The 18377-nt window shown below is 44.5% G+C and overlaps 1 protein-coding gene across 4 annotated transcripts in view; it reads left to right on the top strand.

Moving 5' to 3' along the window:
• The window catches only part of ZNF532 (zinc finger protein 532), a 135939-nt gene extending 118735 nt beyond the window's left edge, over positions 1-17204 (top strand). For all 4 annotated transcript variants that reach the window (XM_032603089.1, XM_032603088.1, XM_032603090.1 and 1 more), the window contains 2 exons: positions 13599-13746; positions 15166-17204. In XM_032603089.1, coding sequence (XP_032458980.1) covers positions 13599-13746; positions 15166-15660 — 643 coding nt within the window. In that variant the 3' untranslated portion in view covers positions 15661-17204. The remainder of the gene's footprint in view (positions 1-13598; positions 13747-15165) is intronic.
• Positions 17205-18377: the final 1173 nt, after the last annotated feature.

The raw sequence follows: 18377 nt of genomic DNA, 5'->3' as shown, positions 1-18377 counted from the left end.
AGCAGGGCTGCTGTGATTTTGCAGACCGAGGAAGGCTCTTCCTCCCTGGGCTCTTTCTGTTTATGTCTCAAGGTTTAGGAGGTGGAGGCTCCCTGGATGCTGGGCTGGTGCTGTTGCCAGATGGGAGAAATACGAGACTTGGCCATCTCCGTCTGCTTTGGATGAATGTACCAGGACTTGCTGGCCTAAGAACGTTTGTTATTAAAAACATTGCCTGAAGCCGGGGACTTACTTCCCTCGCTGTCACCAGTGAGCAGTTTTCCTCCTCTCCACTTCCACTGCCCCCGACGCAGACTGAAGCCTCCCAGGGTCCCACCCCCGGTTCTCTGTCAAACCTCAGTCCCTTCCTGTGCCCCAGCGTCCCCTCCCTGCCCGTGGCATCCCCGGCAGGCAGATGTAGGTATAGATCCAGTGGGCTGAGGCTAGGGGAGGAGAGTAGTTTCTTTTATGACCTGAAGTGTCCAGGTTTGCTCTGGGATTGGGTTTCTTCATTGAACCAGATCCGAGAATGGTGGCGAGGCTTTAGAATATTGGTACGGTATTGTGGTGTGATGTGAGGAGACTTTTGTGTGCTTCATTAAGTATTTAATTCATCTATTCCTATTAGATCCGGATATAGTCAGTATGTACAAGACCATTTTCTAAGAGAGCATAGGTGGCTTGGGTGAGCAGGGTTATTTCTTGTGATTCACCATCCATGACTGTAGGTAATACTCATACAGAGTGAAAGCTTTACAGTTTTGTGGGCACATACTGACTATATCCGGATCTAATAGGAATAGATGAATTAAATACTTAATGAAGCATTACTTTTTATTTATCCTGGTGAAAAGTTTCAAGAATTCTCACAATGCAAATTATACCTTTTATTTATTTAATACATATGCTAACGATACATGTTTCGTTAGTGAATTTCTTTTTTAATAATCAACTTATTGAGTTATTTATATGTAATCTGAGTACATTTTTATTCTGTAGAAAAGCTGATTTATTTTACAGGAGGCATATATTAGACTATATGTATATATAGATAGATAGGTTTTTCACCTGTTCAGGTGATCAGTCTATACTGTTTTGTTCTGAAAGTCTTCGGTGCCTCTGGGTACTTGCACATTATAGGAATAATGTACAGTTCTGAAACGGCTTAGAACAGGCCATTCATTCAGACTTAGGGAATGTTTAGCTTTACATACACCATGTTCTTCCGTAGGTATCTTTCTTTTATCCTACAAATATTTATCAAGTTGCATAGTGTTTGCTATGAGGGAGCTCCAAGTGTGAATTGTAATTCTTGCCCTTAGAGATGCTTATAGTTGGGTAGAAAAATAAAGGATAAATACTTTTAAAGCTAAAACTAGTTTGAGTTGGGTATGAAACAGCAGTCTCAGCAGCATCACAAGGTGTGAACGTAATTAAACGCTAAGCGAAAGGTGCATTCAATTCAGATTTTAGCTCAGTACCTGTTGAGGCTCTGTGAATAAAGCGAGCAGTAAGATATAGTCCAGCCTTAAATCACGGGAGGATAGAGTGAAATTAAAAATTAAAATTGGGTTTGATACGTGGCAGAGAGGAATGAGACTTACATCTAAGGTACAGGATCTGAGCATCACTGTTCCGTGGGACATCAGCAGGGGTGGGGAGATGCCAGGGAAGGCTGCACAGAAGAAATGCTACCTCATACTATCCAAAGAGGTATTTGGAGGGTGCACAAGAGGGATTTGCCGTGTGTGCAGACGAGCAGGAGGAGAATGGATATGTGGTACAAGCCGTCATGGCTCTGCCAAGTGGCTGCCAGCACGTAGTACTGGAGGGTGATGCTCTAGGAAGGGGGTGATGGGAGGCTGGGACGGGTGAGGTGGGCAAGTCCAACGGCCTCATTCCCTGAAGCTACAGAGAACGCCAGGTGGGCTTTAGGGAGAGAAGGGACACATTGAGATGTGTGTTTCCAGAGGTTCACTCGTAGCTGTGTGGGATGTGGGCAAGAGAAGGAGAGGCAGGTGGCTGGAGAGATCGGGAAGGCCCACCAAGGACCTGAGAGCTGAGCTGGCTGGAGGGGGAAAGGATGTGAATGGGCATCCAGGAGAGGGAAGGCTGTCTCAGAAGAGCAGGGAGGAATGTGTCATGGTCTTCAGAAGATGTGGATTTGAGAGGCTTTGAATGAAAGTCCCAGGAGATGTAGTCAAAATGGTGGCTTGAGGATTAGATTGTGGACCCTCTCGAAAGCCAAGAAGTTTGGATTTTGCCTCACACATAAGGAGACGGTGCAGTGAAAACCCTGTTGCATCTGATCTCAAATACTGTGTCATCTCCCATTACAAAGGATGATCCTGCATCCCCGCCCCCTGTAAGGGCAGCCCATCCATCTGCACGCTCCATCCAGCCCCCTGCTGACCACTCGAGGGTGTCACAGCTGCCCACACTCGTCCACTCTCTCCTGCATCTTTCTCAGCGTCATAAAGCTCTGCCCTGGTACCCTTATCCCAGCAAAGCAGCTTTCCTCACCCCCCTTCCCTACTGCCATTTTTTTCTCTCCCTCCCTTTATAATAAATCTCCCTGGAATCGTTTTCTGTCCTTCTGTTTTCTGCCTCCTTCTCCTGTTTAGACTTTCGTCCCCCCACTCCACCAGAGCCAGTCCTGCCAACCTGTCCGGTGCTTCCGTGTCCCTGAGTTCAGGGGGCTTGGGTTTCTCAGTTGGTGTCTTCGTTGACCTGCCTGAAGCACTCGTCTGCTCTGTCCTCCTAGAAGTGCTTTCTTTGCTGGGCCTCTTAAGCACTGTCTTCTCTTGGTTCTCATCCTGCCTCATCGATAGCTCTTCTTGGTCTTTATCATCTTATGAACGTTGATGTGTCCTTTGACTCTCAGACAGTTCCCATCCAGGCCCATGACTCAGAGTGGCATCTATGTCCTAGTGACTCACGGATGTATATCTGCAGCCAGACCTCTCCCCTGAGATCCGGACTTGATGCTAACCACCTATTTATTTAACATCTCTGCTTAGGTCTCCAGTGGGCTTCTCACACTTAACGTATCCAAAACGTAACTCTTTTGATCCCTCTCCTTCCCTGATCCTGCTTCTCCCCTGTTTTCCCAACTGGTAGCTGGTAACTCTGCTCCACCGATGCCCAGGCCAAAGAATTGGAGTGATGACTGACCCCTCTTTTTCTCTTCTTTGTCACCTACATTCAGCCCATCCATACATCTACCCTGGAGGTACATACCAAATCTAACCACTTATCATCACCCTTTTTCCCCCAGCCCAGGGCACAGGATCTCTCCCCTGGAGCCCTGTGCCCTGGCTCCCTGCTTCCACACTTGGCAGCTGGAGTGACCCATCTAAACTGTGTCGGTCATATTGGTCCTCTGCTCAAACCCTTCAGTGCCCCCTCCTCGCACTCGTGGACGATCCGGAGCCCTCACCATGGTGTGCAAGGCTCTGTTGTCTGCCCTCTGAGCTCGCCACCTGCTGTCTCCAGCCCTCACTGCATAGAAAACCGCGGAAAGGATGTGATCGGGCAGTTCCCCAGGGAGATGTAAATGGCTCAGGTGTATGTGCCTAGATGTCCAGCGTCACTAGGCGTCGCAGAGAAACGGAAGTGCCGTAGAATTGACTTCGGCAGGGTTGAGGAATGTAACCTGGTGTTGAAGACTCCTGATGAAGAGACACCGACTTAGGTCACTGGTGTCCTTTTTGAGGACGGTTCGGCAAGAAGGGACACAGAGCCTTAACATTTTTACAACTTGAAAGTCTATTTTCAGAAATCTATCCAAAGGAAGTCATTGGTTGACTATAGAAAATTTTATCTGTAAAAGTTGAAATAATCTAAATCATTAATAGAAGATATTTAAATGGATTATGGTCCATTTATACAATAAAATACAATGGTGGATTCAGAAGAATGTGGAATCATCAAAATATGTGTAGCTGTGTGTGCTTTACAAGCGAAAAAATCAGGTGACAAATCACTATGTATAATATAGACTCATAAGTACACGTGAATCCGTGTATCCAGAAAAGACATGGGCAGGATGTACAGCTAGAAATTGATAGTGGGTACCTCAGTTGGTGAGATTAGAAGCAATCTCATTCTCTTTTATTTTGCAATAACCATTTGTTATTTTTATAATTGGCAACAGTAAGGGAAAGAAAGTGAACGCTGCAGCATCTAGATGCATCGTATCACTTCACTTTGATATGGAAGCTGCCAGGCAGGAGTTCCTTCCGTTTCCCAGTCCCTTCTTCACCCGCCCACCACTGGCCGTGTAAGCATCGCACCTGTTTATGGGCAGAGCCTTATCTCCAGTCACACAGGAGGATGTGCTCTTCCTTCTGTGTGAGTCCCTCCCTGTCTCCCCACCTCTGTCCTCAGTGTTTTGTTGGGGTTTTTTTTGCGGTACGCGGGCCTCTCACTGTTGTGGCCTCTCCCGTTGCGGAGCACAGGCTCCGGACGCGCAGGCTCAGCGGCCATGGCTCACAGGCCCAGCCTCTCCGCGGCATGTGGCGTCCCCAGCATCGGCAGGCGGACTCTGAACCACTGCGCTACCAGGGAAGCCCAGTGAGTGTTTTTGTTTTTTAGAGGCTCTTACCAGGATTTAAACATGCCGGTGTCTCACCCATCTTCCAGAAACAAGCAGTGCTTGCTCTCTGTCCAGGACTTTATGGTAAATTTGTTGTTCTGTGAACACTTTGTAGAACATGCTTGTATTTTTCCAGTAGATAATTGTGTATTCAGTTATTTTTTTCTTTTATTCATTTACACAGTGACTATTTACTGAGTGTTTTCTGTATGCTGAATGCCAGGGCTGTAAGGATGAATGATCCACAGCTTCTGTTTTCAAGGACCTTACAAGAGAGTGAAATTCCTCCTGAAATAAAAAACCAAAAACAGGGCTTCCCAGGTGGCGCAGTGGTTGAAAGTCCGCCTGCCGATGCAGGGGACGCGGGTTCGTGCCCTGGTCTGGGAAGATCCCACATGCCACAGAGCGGCTAGGCCAGTGAGCCATGGCCGCTGAGCCTGCGCGTCCGGAGCCTGTGCTCCGCAACGGGAGAGGCCACAACCGTGAGAGGCCCGCGTACTGAAGAAAAAAAAAAAAAAAAAAAACAAAAAAACCAAAAACAGAGTTCAGGGCTTTTCTTTGGAGGAAGAGGCACACCATATAAATAGGTATTTTATCTGTTAACTGAAAAATTTTTACCTTACTATCATTAGTCATTAGAGAAATGCAGATTAAACCACAATGAAATACCACTAGCCACCCTTGATAATGGCTATAATAAAATAAAATAAAACAAAATGGCAATATCAAGTGCTGGGAAGGCTGCAGAGCCATTGGAGCTCTTATCCATTGCTGGTGGAAAAACAGAGTACAGCCATCTGGAAAACACTTTGACAGATTCTTATGTAATTTACCATAGGACCCAGTAATCCCATTCCTAGGTATTTACCCAAGAGAAATAAGATCATATGTTGACACCAAAACCTGTCCATGAATGTTTATAGTTTATACTGTATACTTCAATAATTTTCAAAAACTGGAAACAACCTTGAAGTCCTTCACCTGGTAAATGGTAAACAAACAGGGGTCTGTCCATACAACGGAGTACTCCTCTGCAGTGAGAAGCACGGACTACTGATACACTCGATAGAGTTGCCGATGCGTGATGCCGAGTGAGAGATGCCAGGCTCACAAAACCACACACATTAATTATACTGCATGGTCCCATGTACGTGACAAATGGAAAAAGCAAAACTGTAGGATGGAAAACAGATGAGTGGTTTTTAAGAGTTGGGTGTAGGAAGGAGGGGTTGACGCTAAAGGGGCACGTGGGAATTTGGGGGGTGATGGAACTGTTCTATATCTTGATTGTAGTAGCAGTTACTTAACTGTATCCATTTCCCAAAACTCATTAAAAAGTGAATTTTACATTTCGTAAATTAATACCTCAGTGAACCTGACCTAAGATCTTTTTGAGGCAATGGAAAAAAATAATTTTTTTATATGAGCTCTATTCACATGGTTCAGAAATCCAAATAATATGAAGGAATGCAGTTAAAAGCCTCATTTCTACCCTTGCCACCCTTGAAGTTTCTCTATGCCAGTATCATCGTATATGCGTCTGTGTTCTCATTTTTACCTCTTTTTAACACAGAACACAGTTTATTAAGTTAATTTTCTGCACCGGTTCCGTCTCCATGTAATTTATGATACAGTTCTTTTCATACCAGTGCTTTGAGATCTTTCATTCTTTTCTACTGCTGCATGACAAGAGTATTGTTTTGAGCACGTATCATTTATTTAACCCTTCCTCCTTGGATGGACCCACATTTTTTCCCATCTTTTCCCCTTACACACAGTGCTGCAGTGAATAACCTTGTATGTACAGTCAGTTCTGCTTTAATGCCTGTGTGGAAAACACAGATTTGTTCCAATGTAGTTGATACATCAGGGAACAATTGAAGCATAATGTGAATTCCGAGTTTGCTCGTGCGATTCCGTCCCTGAGAAACACTAGGTGATCATTAAACTGTGCAACAGAGTTGTGTAGGAGTCCACCCGGCACACACCTTCTGCCTTCACCAGTGACCTCATCTCCCCGTGGGCTGAGTCACACAGGTCCACACCTGGTGTTACAACTTCCCTCCAATTTCAGATAACCCTCCTTACACCACTTCACAGAAACTCGAGCAAGCCCCCTGGCGCTCACTTCCACAAGCAAACTGAAGGTCTTTTTCAAGGTAAAGTGCCCCATTTTTTGCAGCACCTAATATGTGTTTCTTAACCGTTTAACATGTGTAAATCCATGCTAGTTTCGTTTTTTATTAAATGAGTTGTTGGCAGTTTTTGAAAGTTACACCCTGAACTTCACTGTTGCTGGAAGTCTTGTGGGTTTTGTTGCCTGACTCTGCAGAGTTCAATGATTTAGAGCACGTGTTCTATGTATGTTGTGTTAAATCAGAACTGACTGTACCATGTGCGGGTTTATCTGTAGAATAGATTCCCAAGTGGAAGGGTCCAGGGTTTTAGGAGTTAAATTCTGAGGGATTACTGCTGTGGTAGGCGTAAATTATGCAGTTGGTTTGGTTTTCCTTTTTCATAAAAACCGCTATGATAAGAGCTGAAGGATGTGTGTCAGCGTGCTTTGGGAATAACTTCGCTCCCGTTTAATCTTAAACTTGTGGCTGTTCCTGGACATGTGCTGGTTGTCAAGGAGGCCCTGTGCATGTTGGTGTGAGGCAGATATCTCGTGGAGGAGGGAATCGCAGAAGAGATGGAGATGAGTGGGTGTCTGGCCAGATGGGAGTGTGAAGTTGTGGCTTTTCTCCCTCTAACTTCTTCAGAGTCACCTGAGACAGAGGCCTTCAAGCCAAGAGACAGGAAGGGACTGGTTATCAGCATGGAAATGTCTGATCGTGAGAGCGCCCACCTCCACCAAGTGCCATCCGAAAAGAATGGCTTTCAGAGGCATTTTAAATCCCAGAGCTCAGACATGAGCCCAGGGCTGGGGCATGTAGAACAAAGGAGTTTGTTAGGTAAGAGCAGTTAATAATAATGCTTTCTTCCCTAAAGGACACAAAGGTAAAAGAGTCAGAAATTGGAGATGAGGGAGAAAGTTTAGGAGGTGTGCCCAAGTGTTTCATTTGATACTTTGCTCTAACGTTTTAGCAAAATTTTCAGACCCTTCCAGCTTATTAGTTCACTGTTTCTTTAAAGAGTTCTATTTAAAAACAAAATAATTTATAATTCATAAATTTCTTTTCTGATTTTAGTTAACTATAAAAAGTGCACTTAAGGCCCTGGTTCTGTTAATATCAGTTTATGCAGCCTTGGAGCCAGCAGAAGTAAAGGACATTAAAAGTCTTGAAAACAGAATGATAGACTTTTACACTTTCTTTTTTCCTTTTTTTAAAAGTTAATTATTTATTTATTTTTGGCTGCGTTGGCTCTTTGTTGCTGCGTGCGGGCTTCTCACTGAAGTGCCTCCTCTTGTTGCGGAGCACGAGCTCTAGGCGCGCGAGAGCTTCAGTAGTTGGGGCACGTGGGCTCAGTAGTTGTGGCTCGCAGGCTCAGTAGTTGTGGCGCACGGGCGTAGTTGCTCTGTGGCATGTGGAATCTTCCCGGACCAGGGCTTGAACCCGTGTCCCCTGCATCGGCAGGCGGATTCGTAACCACTGTGCCACCAGGGAAGTCCTACACTTTCTTAATACTGTTTTTTCCCATGTTTGATTAAAAATTGCTCCCTGTGTCGTAAAGTAGCAGTATGAACTATTATAATATTGAAGATACAAGTTATGAAGATAAATTAGGCAAAGCACCTTTAAACAAGTTAGTATTTAAAATTTAACAAAGAAGAAAGTCATTTGTCTTGTTAGGTATTGTGAACATGGCGGGTTTGATCTGGAAACTGGAGTTTAACTTGTAGTTTTTCTTGTCACCAGTGATTTTGAAACCTTGCCCCATTGTTTTGAGATTGCACAGTTCACTTCTGCAATTTTTTTTCATAAAGATGTTGAAAAAGAGTATCTCATACATCGTCAACTCTTTTTGAAAATAATAATTATTGATTTAGCTAAGCTGCTCTTCATTTATTTTATTATCTTCTGAGGATTTCTTTATTGATATTTCTCTATTACAATTTTGATTTGATATTAATATAACTACACGGTAACAAGAAGTAGAATATTAAAATCTTCACCATAATAGAAAATCCAGTCTGCACGTCTCTGAGGTCTCTGCCCTGTTTTGTGCTTAGAAAGATACACTTCCGTTGTCTCCCTCCTTTATGATTATTTGCTACAACTGTCTTGCTTTTAGAAAGATGTCTTGTGTTTCAGCTCTCCCAGGTGATCTTAACATTGTCCATCTTATATGTGCAGAATTCAACAGGAGTTAGGTATTTGTAGATGTTAAAAACCTTTATTGAAACATAGTAGAACTATTCATAACTGACTGTTCTTGACTTAAAGTTTTATTGTAAAAGAAACCTCTTATTCATTCTCTGGCTACATATGCTAATAAAAGAGAGTAGGGATGGCCTATTTAATGTGATCGAAAATTCTTATGGAGAAGGGACAGGATATCTCAGGCACTAGTTGGTCACTTGCTTTGTTGTGTCTTTTTTCCCCCAGAGATGATTCTTACAGTCTGGGATATATGATGTATATCCATATATCCCGGGGATATGCTTAGGAAAGCAGTACAAGCAATGGTACGACTTTCATCTTTAACTTGGAGAAGGAACTTCCTCCTTTGCCTTTGTCTGGGTTCAAGACCTTTTCAGCGTCCGCCGGACTGATTTGTTTTATTTAAAAGATTGTATTTTCCACTTTTTAAAAAATGAAACTTGGATATGTAACTTTATTATTACTAATAAAGTAACACATATTGAGGATTTCTCTGTGTCCCAAGCACTGTGCTAGCCCTTCAGTGGCCCCCTTCCCCCAGCACTCTCTCTGAGGACGGCACTGCTGTGATCCCCACTTGACAGCTTGAGGAGTGGGTGTTTATGGAGTTGGGACACTTTCCCCCGTCACATGGTTAGTGAGTGGTGGAGAAAAGGTGCCAGCCCATCTCTGGGACTCCTCTCAGCCGCCTGAATAGATTTGTTTACCAGCTTGAATAAGGGTGTGTTTGTCAGGTGATTAATGTAAAAATAAGTTTTTAGAAAACATCATTTCTTTATCACTTAGGTCACAGTTGCTTGCTTACCTCTTCTTATTGCCAAAGTAGTAACACAATTTCACGTGAGAACTTATTCCTTCTTCATCCCTATTTTTTACGAGGGCTGATGAGCCAAATTTGTTTCATTTACGAGGCAAACCGTTCTTTCTTGATTTCATTTCCTCGTGATATGACATTACTTCCAGACTGCAGTGCGTATCATGCCCAAATAATTTGTGTTAAATGTTAAGCCACTAATTTGACTTCAAAGGTTCCACATGGGAATCTGTTGAATTAACATTATGTCTTAGCCAAAGTGGGAAACTTTCACTTTGATTTTTATCTCTCTCTCTTTTTTTTTTTTTTTTTTTTGCGGTACGCGGGCCTCTCACTGCTGTGGCCTCTCCAGTTGCGGAGCACAGGCTCCGGATGCGCAGGCTCAGCGGCCATGGCTCACGGGCCCAGCCGCTCCGCGGCACGTGGGATCTTCCCGGACCGGGGCTCGAACCCATGTCCCCTGCATCGGCAGGCGGACTCTCAACCACTGCGCCACCAGGGAAGCCCAGATTTTTATATATCTCTTGATCGTGCTCTCTCGCTTTCTCAGTGTCCCTCCCCTGCACACACGCACGCACGCACACACACACACTACATATACCAACAGGCAGTATCCCCAAAGTGGTTTCAAACTTGTGTTCTTGAGATAACCAAATGGTATCATTTAAAACAAAAAGCATTCTTGGAAAACTCTTTCCTTATTTAAGCAATAATTAGTTATTAGGGGGAGAAGCTAAAATGTTTAAAATTAGCCAGAGATGTAATTTAAAATGGCATATTGGAGAAGGAAACCTGTTCTTTCTGGATATAACAAATTAACTAATGGCTTTATTTGGTATCTGCTGAAGAATTGTTTTTCTAGGTTATCTGCTTTTTAAAAATAACGTCTCTTACGCAAAGAAAATTTATGTAATGTTTTCTTTTCAGCTATCTGGGTGTTTGTGTTCAATCAAAACAATAAGTCTTTTTAAGGAAAAAAATAGTTTTTTAGTCTTGATAAAGTGTGTTCTCTAGAAATGAACCCCTCCATGATTACTCCAGCCCTACCCACCCTTTCTGTTATGTTTTTTTTAAATTGATTGATTGATTGATTGATTGATTTTTGGCTGCATTGGGTCTTTATTGCTGCGTGCGGGCTGTTCTCTAGTTGCGTCGAGCAGGGGCTACTCTTCACTGCGGTGCCCAGGCTTCTCATTGCGGTGGCTTCTCTTGTTGCGGAGCACTGGCTCTAGGCGCGTAGGCTTCAGTAGTTGTGGCTCACAGGCTCTGTATTTGTGGCGCACAAGCTCTAGAGCGCAGGCAGGCTCAGTAGTTGTGGCGCACGGGCTTAGTTGCTCCGTGGCATGTGGGATCCTCCCAGACCAGGGCTCAAACCCGTGTCCCCTGCATTGGCAGGCTAACCACTGCACCACCAGGGAAGTCCTCTGTTACACCTTTAAAATCTTCTAGTCTTGTTACTGTATTGCTAAACAGCAGTGATACTTAGACTCTTACAAAAGAGTTTTTAATTTGTAAAGTGTTTCCATTTTTGTTCTCTCAAGTGACTTTCTTTCTCTTTTCTCCTAATAAAGCAAATGAAGAAGCACCCCTGCCGCCAGTGTGACAAGTCTTTCAGCTCATCCCACAGCCTGTGCCGTCACAACCGGATCAAGCACAAAGGCATCAGGAAAGTTTATACCTGCTCGTAAGTTGTGATTTCTAATGTGGGAAGCACAGTGAAAGGGTTAGCCTGGAACTTCTCGAAGGTTTTTCCCATTTCACCATTAACTTTCCATTTTCCCATTCTCTGCTCCATGGTGTATGGATTTCCTTTCGGAATTGTATTTTGTTTTGACAGACCATTCTTGCTTGGTTTGTAACACTTAACAATATTAAAATAAAAAGGAGCAGTCCCTTGCCCACCCTTTGTATGTTCTTATCTGTTACCTTTGTTCTTTTTTTTTTGGCCACACAGTTTGTGGGATCTTAGTTCCCCGACCAGGGATTGAACCCGGGCCCTCAGCAGTGAAAGCACAGAGTCCTAACCACTGTACTCCCAGGGAATTCCCACCTATGTTCTTATCCATTATACAGAGGTAGGCATTTTATTACTGAGAATTTTGGAGAAGTGGCTCACGGGCAGGTAGGTGCACGGTTGAATGAGATGCTCTTCGGTCTCTTACACACAGGGAGTTGGCAGCATCAGTAAGCTGTTTGGGCTGGTAGATCTACTCAGGGTTCAGAGCAGGCCGTGGTGGGGCCAGTCATGGAGTCATCCTGGGCTGGACGTTTGCCCCTCGGTTGCAGTGCATCCCTCATCTCAGCACACGCTGTTGGTTAGAGACCAAATTCAAGGAACTGAGTGGGCCAACCCACTGAGTGGACAGTCCATGAGATTCTTTGTATATGAAGGTCAGAGATTGTTATATTATTATTAGTGAGAAAGCTTTCTCACCCACTCAGAACATGCCTGAAGTGAGGTGATATAACAGGGTTACTTACTTTAAGGCACTTCTCATAAAAGAGGACTAAACGACACAGAAGCCATATAGCCAGTGTGTGGCCGTGATGAAAGCAGGGCTCTGTGTACCATTTGGCTGAGGGAACGTGAGAAAGTCAGCTACCAGATCGCCGGGGCTTTGCTGTGTCTTGGTTAGGTAGGGAATGTTTCTTGGGTAGGAAAACAGGGACCCTCCTTCCGTGAAATTGAAGCTGGGAGTGATTTTGGTGAGATGAGAACATTCTGTAAATACAGTCTGTATGTTGAGACTGCATTGAAAGAATCAGTGAATTTAGGAGGAAACCCTGGGCTGAGAAAATGGAAAGGAATGCTGGCGTGGATGGCACAGTCCTTCCTCTAACAGGGGTGTTCATTTCCTCGTGAAGTGCCTGTAAGGCAGTAAGATGCCAGGATTGTCCAGCTAATTTCGTTTGTTCTTTGGTGTTGGTGCTGGCTCCCACTGCTGCCCCATAGAGCGTCTCTAACATGATACCAGAATTTGGAGCCAATCATTATAAAATTCTTAGAAGCCTCTCTGAAGACAGCAAATTTGGTTCTTCATAAGCCATGAGGAACTTTCCATCCACCTTCGCTGCAGTGGTATTCTTGATGCCTGGCTTAGAGTATCTGTAATCACCATGGTCATTAACTTCCATTTACGTGTGTTTGGCCTGTTTGGTTAAGAAAATGATAAATTCATATCTTATAAAGAAGAACTGTGATCGTAATTAACATAATTTTGCACAAGCTGAAATGACATTTTAAATAATTGACATGTTTTGGATATCTGTTCACAGTTTTCTATGTTTTAATCGACTGACTGAACACATGTATTTGAGCGCTGCGGTCCTAACCATGCATATTGCATTTGTGCTTTGATGAGGAATTTGATGGGGAGACAGTCTGTCTTGTCTGTGTTACGGCAGAGTGGACAGGAATCGTTAACACCAGCGTGAAGGAGTCAGGCAGGGACTTTCTTCCTATTAAAGTGTCTCATGACGTAAATTCTGAGGGAACCGTCTGAGTCACTGGAAAGGAAACTTTTGAAATTTAATGTTCTCCATGTTAAAAATTACAGCCATCTAGAATAACGAATTAAGTAATACTTTAACCAAACTCAGAAAATAAGTACTCCATCTGACCCAAATTTTTGTGTCCTGTAAGGACACAAAAACTGATAGAAAACTTTTAACGAAAGCTGCAAGAGTTTTTTTTTTTTCACCAATTGGAAACTATGATTCATAGCAAAATTACTCTTTCGCTTTGGATCAGTGGTACTCATGCAGACGACCCTGGCCCCTCTGAGCGGGGCTGTCGGCCGGCTGAAGGCTTTCAGCAGTGAATGTGCACCTCAGTGAGTTCCTTTAAAGCAAGTAGGTTATTTCCTTGTCCTTTTCCTCACAGGCACTGCCCAGACTCCAGGCGTACCTTCACGAAACGGTTAATGCTGGAGAAACATATCCAACTCATGCACGGAATTAAGGATCCTGACTTGAAAGAAATGACAGAAGCCACCAATGAGGAGGAAGCAGAAATAAAAGAAGATACCAAGGTCAAACACTGCACGTGTTCTCTTTACAGTGAAGTTGTGTTGACTTGCTTTTGCCATTTTTTTTTTGCATTTAAATTATTCTACGGTTACGCAGTTTTAAAAATTCAGACTGTGCATAAAACTTTAAAATAATAGGGAAGCTCTCGCTGCACTCGTTCTGAGCTTTCATCTTGCTCCTAAAAGGTAACCTTTATTAAGTTTCTTCTGTATCCTTCCAGACACAACTTTAGGGATTGATCTACTTACATATAAAATTTTATGTTGCCTCACAGAAGTGGTCTCTTAGCTGGGGGATTGTATGAACCTAGACTCCTTTTCATTGGCAGTATATTGGTTGTGAGAGGTACCTAATCAAAATTGATTCCACTTAGCTTCTCTTTGTACTGATAAAGGATTAAGATAAGATTCGTAGATAGTGCCTTACTAGTAGGTAGTGAACTTGAAGCAGACAACAGAACGTATACTAACCTGAGTACACGTATACTAACCTGAGTACACGGTGTGTGTGTCGCAAGTGCTGTTGCGGTAAAGCAGACACTTAGGAGACCTGCTTTCTTTGGCCCTGTGCTGCGTCTGGAACGTTCCTGGGTAAAAGCCTATGTGTGCTTTCAAGGAGTTAATCGTTGAAATCAGAATACAAGTCAGACTCGTGTCGCATTAAATTGTAACACTTTCCCTCAAGTGATGGGGAGGCAGGGGTGGAATTAAAGAACGTACGTGCAGGAGCAGCCCTAGGTCAGGGCGGAAAAGCAGGATGGCTGCAGAGCTGGGAGGACAGGGCGGCCCCTCGTCTTGGCTTTTTAGAGAGCTGGAAGGGAGGGGATTTGATGAGGCCAGAGGGGAAGGAGTGGGAGGAAGGTGAGTGGGCAGGAAAGGGCGCTTAGGAGACCCGGTGAGGCTCAGGTGGCTCCACCTCAGTCTCGGGAGAAGCACAAGTGCAGACATCTTCTCCTCCACGAGGTGCTTTGCAGTCCGCCCACCCCCTGCCTCTCCTCAGCCTTATCTGCACACTCACCTGGTCGCCCCGCCCCGGCCCCCCTGGCCTGCCTCCTGGGCCCCTTTCCCCGTGTGGCCTCCTGGCTCAGGCTGTCCCTGCCACACTGCACGCTGGCTCCTTCGTGGCTCTTCGTCACTCCATTGGCGCCTGCGTCCCACGAGGGCCATGACCTGTCTGTCCTACCAAGCCGGCTGTTGGAGGATGCCTGGTCATCGCTGAGTCCATCTCTGTTGGGGGGCTGGAAGGCACGACCCTTGGGTGGGGTGGCGGCCACGCAGCCGTAAGGAGCCCGCACCCCTCCCCACCCCCCCCGCTCCTGGGACACGTTTCCCCGCAGCCCCGGGGCCCACGAGCACCGACCGCCTGTCACCCACCCAGAGACCGGTTTTCAGTGCGTCACCCGCTCTGTTTTTCTCTCCAAGGTTCCCAGTCCCAAGCGGAAGTTGGAAGAACCCGTTTTAGAGTTCAGACCTCCCCGAGGAGCCATCACGCAGCCCCTGAAGAAGCTGAAGATCAATGTGTTCAAGGTGCACAAGTGCGCCGTGTGCGGCTTCACCACGGAGAACCTGCTGCAGTTCCACGAGCACATCCCGCAGCACAAGTCGGACGGCTCGTCCCACCAGTGCCGCGAGTGCGGCCTCTGCTACACGTCGCACGTCTCCCTGTCCCGGCACCTCTTCATCGTCCACAAACTGAAGGAGCCGCAGCCAGCGGCCAAGCAGAACGGGGCCGGCGAGGAGAGCCAGCAGGAGAACAAGCCCGGCCCAGAGGACGCGCCGGCCGACGGCCCCGTGTCGGACAGAACGTGCAAAGTATGTGCAAAGACGTTCGAGACGGAAGCTGCCTTAAACGCCCACATGCGGACCCACGGCATGGCCTTCATCAAATCCAAAAGAGTGAGCTCAGCGGAGAAATAGCCGCGCACCCTTCCCGCCGAGAGTCCCGGTCCACATTGGAAGCAAAGAGACAGTTTTCTTACAAAAAGTTGGCAGTTATCATAGAGTTAACAGTACTGTCTAGGCTGTTGCAATATATCCTCCTTCCACTCCCTTCTCCACCTCCTCCTGTATATCCTCCTCGATTAAGTATTAAAACAGTATTTGAGTTGAAAAGAGTTTGTATATATTTAAATGAATAACTTTTTATACTCTTTGTTACATGTTTATATCAGTATTTAGTGGAAAATGTTTTGAAGGTTTTTTTTGTTTCGTTCTTGGTTTTTTTTTTTTTTTTTTTTTTAATTTGAGTTAGAATTTTTCTTTTTGTACTGTTTCTTTAAAACAGTTCTTAGTATCAGGGGCAGTTCCTGAATTCAAATAAACCATTTTGTATGTCACAGATTTGAATGGGTTAACTAATTACAGGCTACGATAATGCCTTTTTTAGTGTTTTTAATTTTTAGAATTCACTACATAAATCGTAGGTGATTGTAGGTCTCAAAAACACTAGGGACTTTTAAGTGTCTTAGCACTATCCTCAACGTGCCTGCTCCGCCAGGGAGTGCCGGCCCCGCCAGGACCGCAGCCCGGCGTGTGGCGTCTTCTCCAGGCCAAACTGTGTCGAAAGCAGCCTTGCAGGTCGCTTCTTTCTCAGCGGGGGTATGAAAACTTGGGCCAGAAATCCAGTAAGGAACGTGGATTAATTCCATCTCAGAATGGGGAAGAAGGATATCCTAAAGGGAAAAAACGGGGGTGCGGGGTGGCTGGGGGCAGCGGTGGCTTTCTGGGCCGATTTGCAAGGCTGACTTATAAAGAGCACAAGGAGATATAGCAGCGAAAGGGCTGGACTACTGTAAAAGTTACAAATACGTAGTTAGACCAATAGATTTATATAGTCAAGCTTTTGTCATGTAATTTATTAACTATTGCAAAGACACAACTAAAAATATCAAGTATTTCTCTGGCTCTTGACAGGAAAAAAAAAAAATCACAATTGACTTAACCATTTGCTGTCTAAAGAGTTGGCGTTTCCTGTTCAGGGTGCTACTGCCATACGTCCTGGTACTTAGTAGACTTGGGATGCACAACTTCCACCTTATTGATGCAGCAGCCGGCATGTTGCAATTGGCCGTTCGAGTCAGCACTGAGCCACCTGGGTTTAGTTCAGCCATTTAAATAAGTATCTTTAACATCGGTAGTTCCGCTTTCTTAGTGCAGCCGAGGTACTCTTCTGTCCCTTCCAAACGTTTATAGTTCTCTGGGAGAGTTATACTTTTTGGTTTTGTGTTTTCTTTTGCATTTTATATCTTGTATTTATCCCGAAACATGTTTTGTACTTTTTTTTTTTTAAGAGAAGAAATTCTTTTGTGTATATATAGATATACTTGCATGATATACTGTAGTCAACGTTCGGTTCCTCAAAAGGTCTTGCTGCTGTCAGGTGTCATGCACTAACCATATCCATCCTAACTGTATTAAACACATTTCACATGTAAATAAACGTGCGACATTTGGCCCTTGTGCTTCCGTGAGAGAGTTATTGATGGTGGGTCGCTGACATCTTCATGAAGTTTAGGGAGTGATTCATTGCAGGGATGGGCTACGGGATATTGCAGAATTCTCCCTGCTCAGAAGAGCGGCATATTCATTCTTGTTAGCAATCAGCTAACATATCGACTCCATCAGTACCTCGGTATAACCCGAGGGTGTGATTAAGTACGCCTCAACTTGAAATTCAATTGCTGTTACTTGTTATATTTATACTTGTGTTGCTCTTAAGTTGTATTCATAGCACTTTTCTTATGTTTCTGCATTTGAACCTTGCAATAAACCTGTGTGGTGGGCTGCACGGGTCTAATAGCCTAGTTTTACAGTCGAGGAAGCTGAACTCATTAAGTTCTTGGCCTAAGCCCTCAGAGCTGGGAAGTGGCTTTGCGTATTAGAACCCAGATATTCTTGCTCTAAATCTAGTGCTCGCTCTATGTGTTTATGTACATATTCACAAATACTCCTTTATTCAACAAATAAAAAGTATGCAAAACACAATACTAGAAATTTTTGTTTGTGGCACTATGACTTTTATAAGATAACTTGGGAGGCTGTCTACTCATAAATACCCAGATGTGCTGGGTAATATGAAATTGGCATCTATTAAATGCCTAGATGAGCATCCAGGAAAGTTTTAAAATAGGCCCAGAGGTCCAAAATGAAGAAGGAACTAAAATCCAGAGTAGAAAAACAGCACCCGCTGCTGTAGCCCTGGGAGGAAACCTGGATGGTTCAACTGAAGAGAGAATTGATGAACTGGAAGATGGATTGTGAAGAAATTCCCTAGAATGCAGCAAAGAGATAAGGAGATGAAATATATGGAAGAGCATAGGATTCCAGGACGAAATAAGCAGCTCTAACAAGTTGAATAGGAGCTCCAGAGGGGGAATAGAAGGAACTGGAGAGAGCCAGTGTGGAAAATTCTTAGCTGTTAATGAAAAGACTTGAATATTTGGGTTAACGTGGTGAATGCTGGGCAAAAACTCCACGTTGGGACTTGTGAATTCTACCCATTTTCCATTAGTTGAAGATACTGGGTGTGGTTGTCAATGTGGGCCTTTGAGAAACAGGACATAGATCAAAGGTAGAAAACTGGGGCACAGTCCATGAATTTTTAGGAATCCCATTTCCTCTGTTGGTGGCGAAGG

The sequence above is a fragment of the Phocoena sinus genome, chromosome 14 (assembly GCF_008692025.1).
Source record: "Phocoena sinus isolate mPhoSin1 chromosome 14, mPhoSin1.pri, whole genome shotgun sequence".
Lineage (NCBI taxonomy): Eukaryota > Metazoa > Chordata > Mammalia > Artiodactyla > Phocoenidae > Phocoena > Phocoena sinus.
Note: the sequence above shows the minus strand (reverse complement) of the source record. Positions and strands in the feature narration are given on the sequence as shown.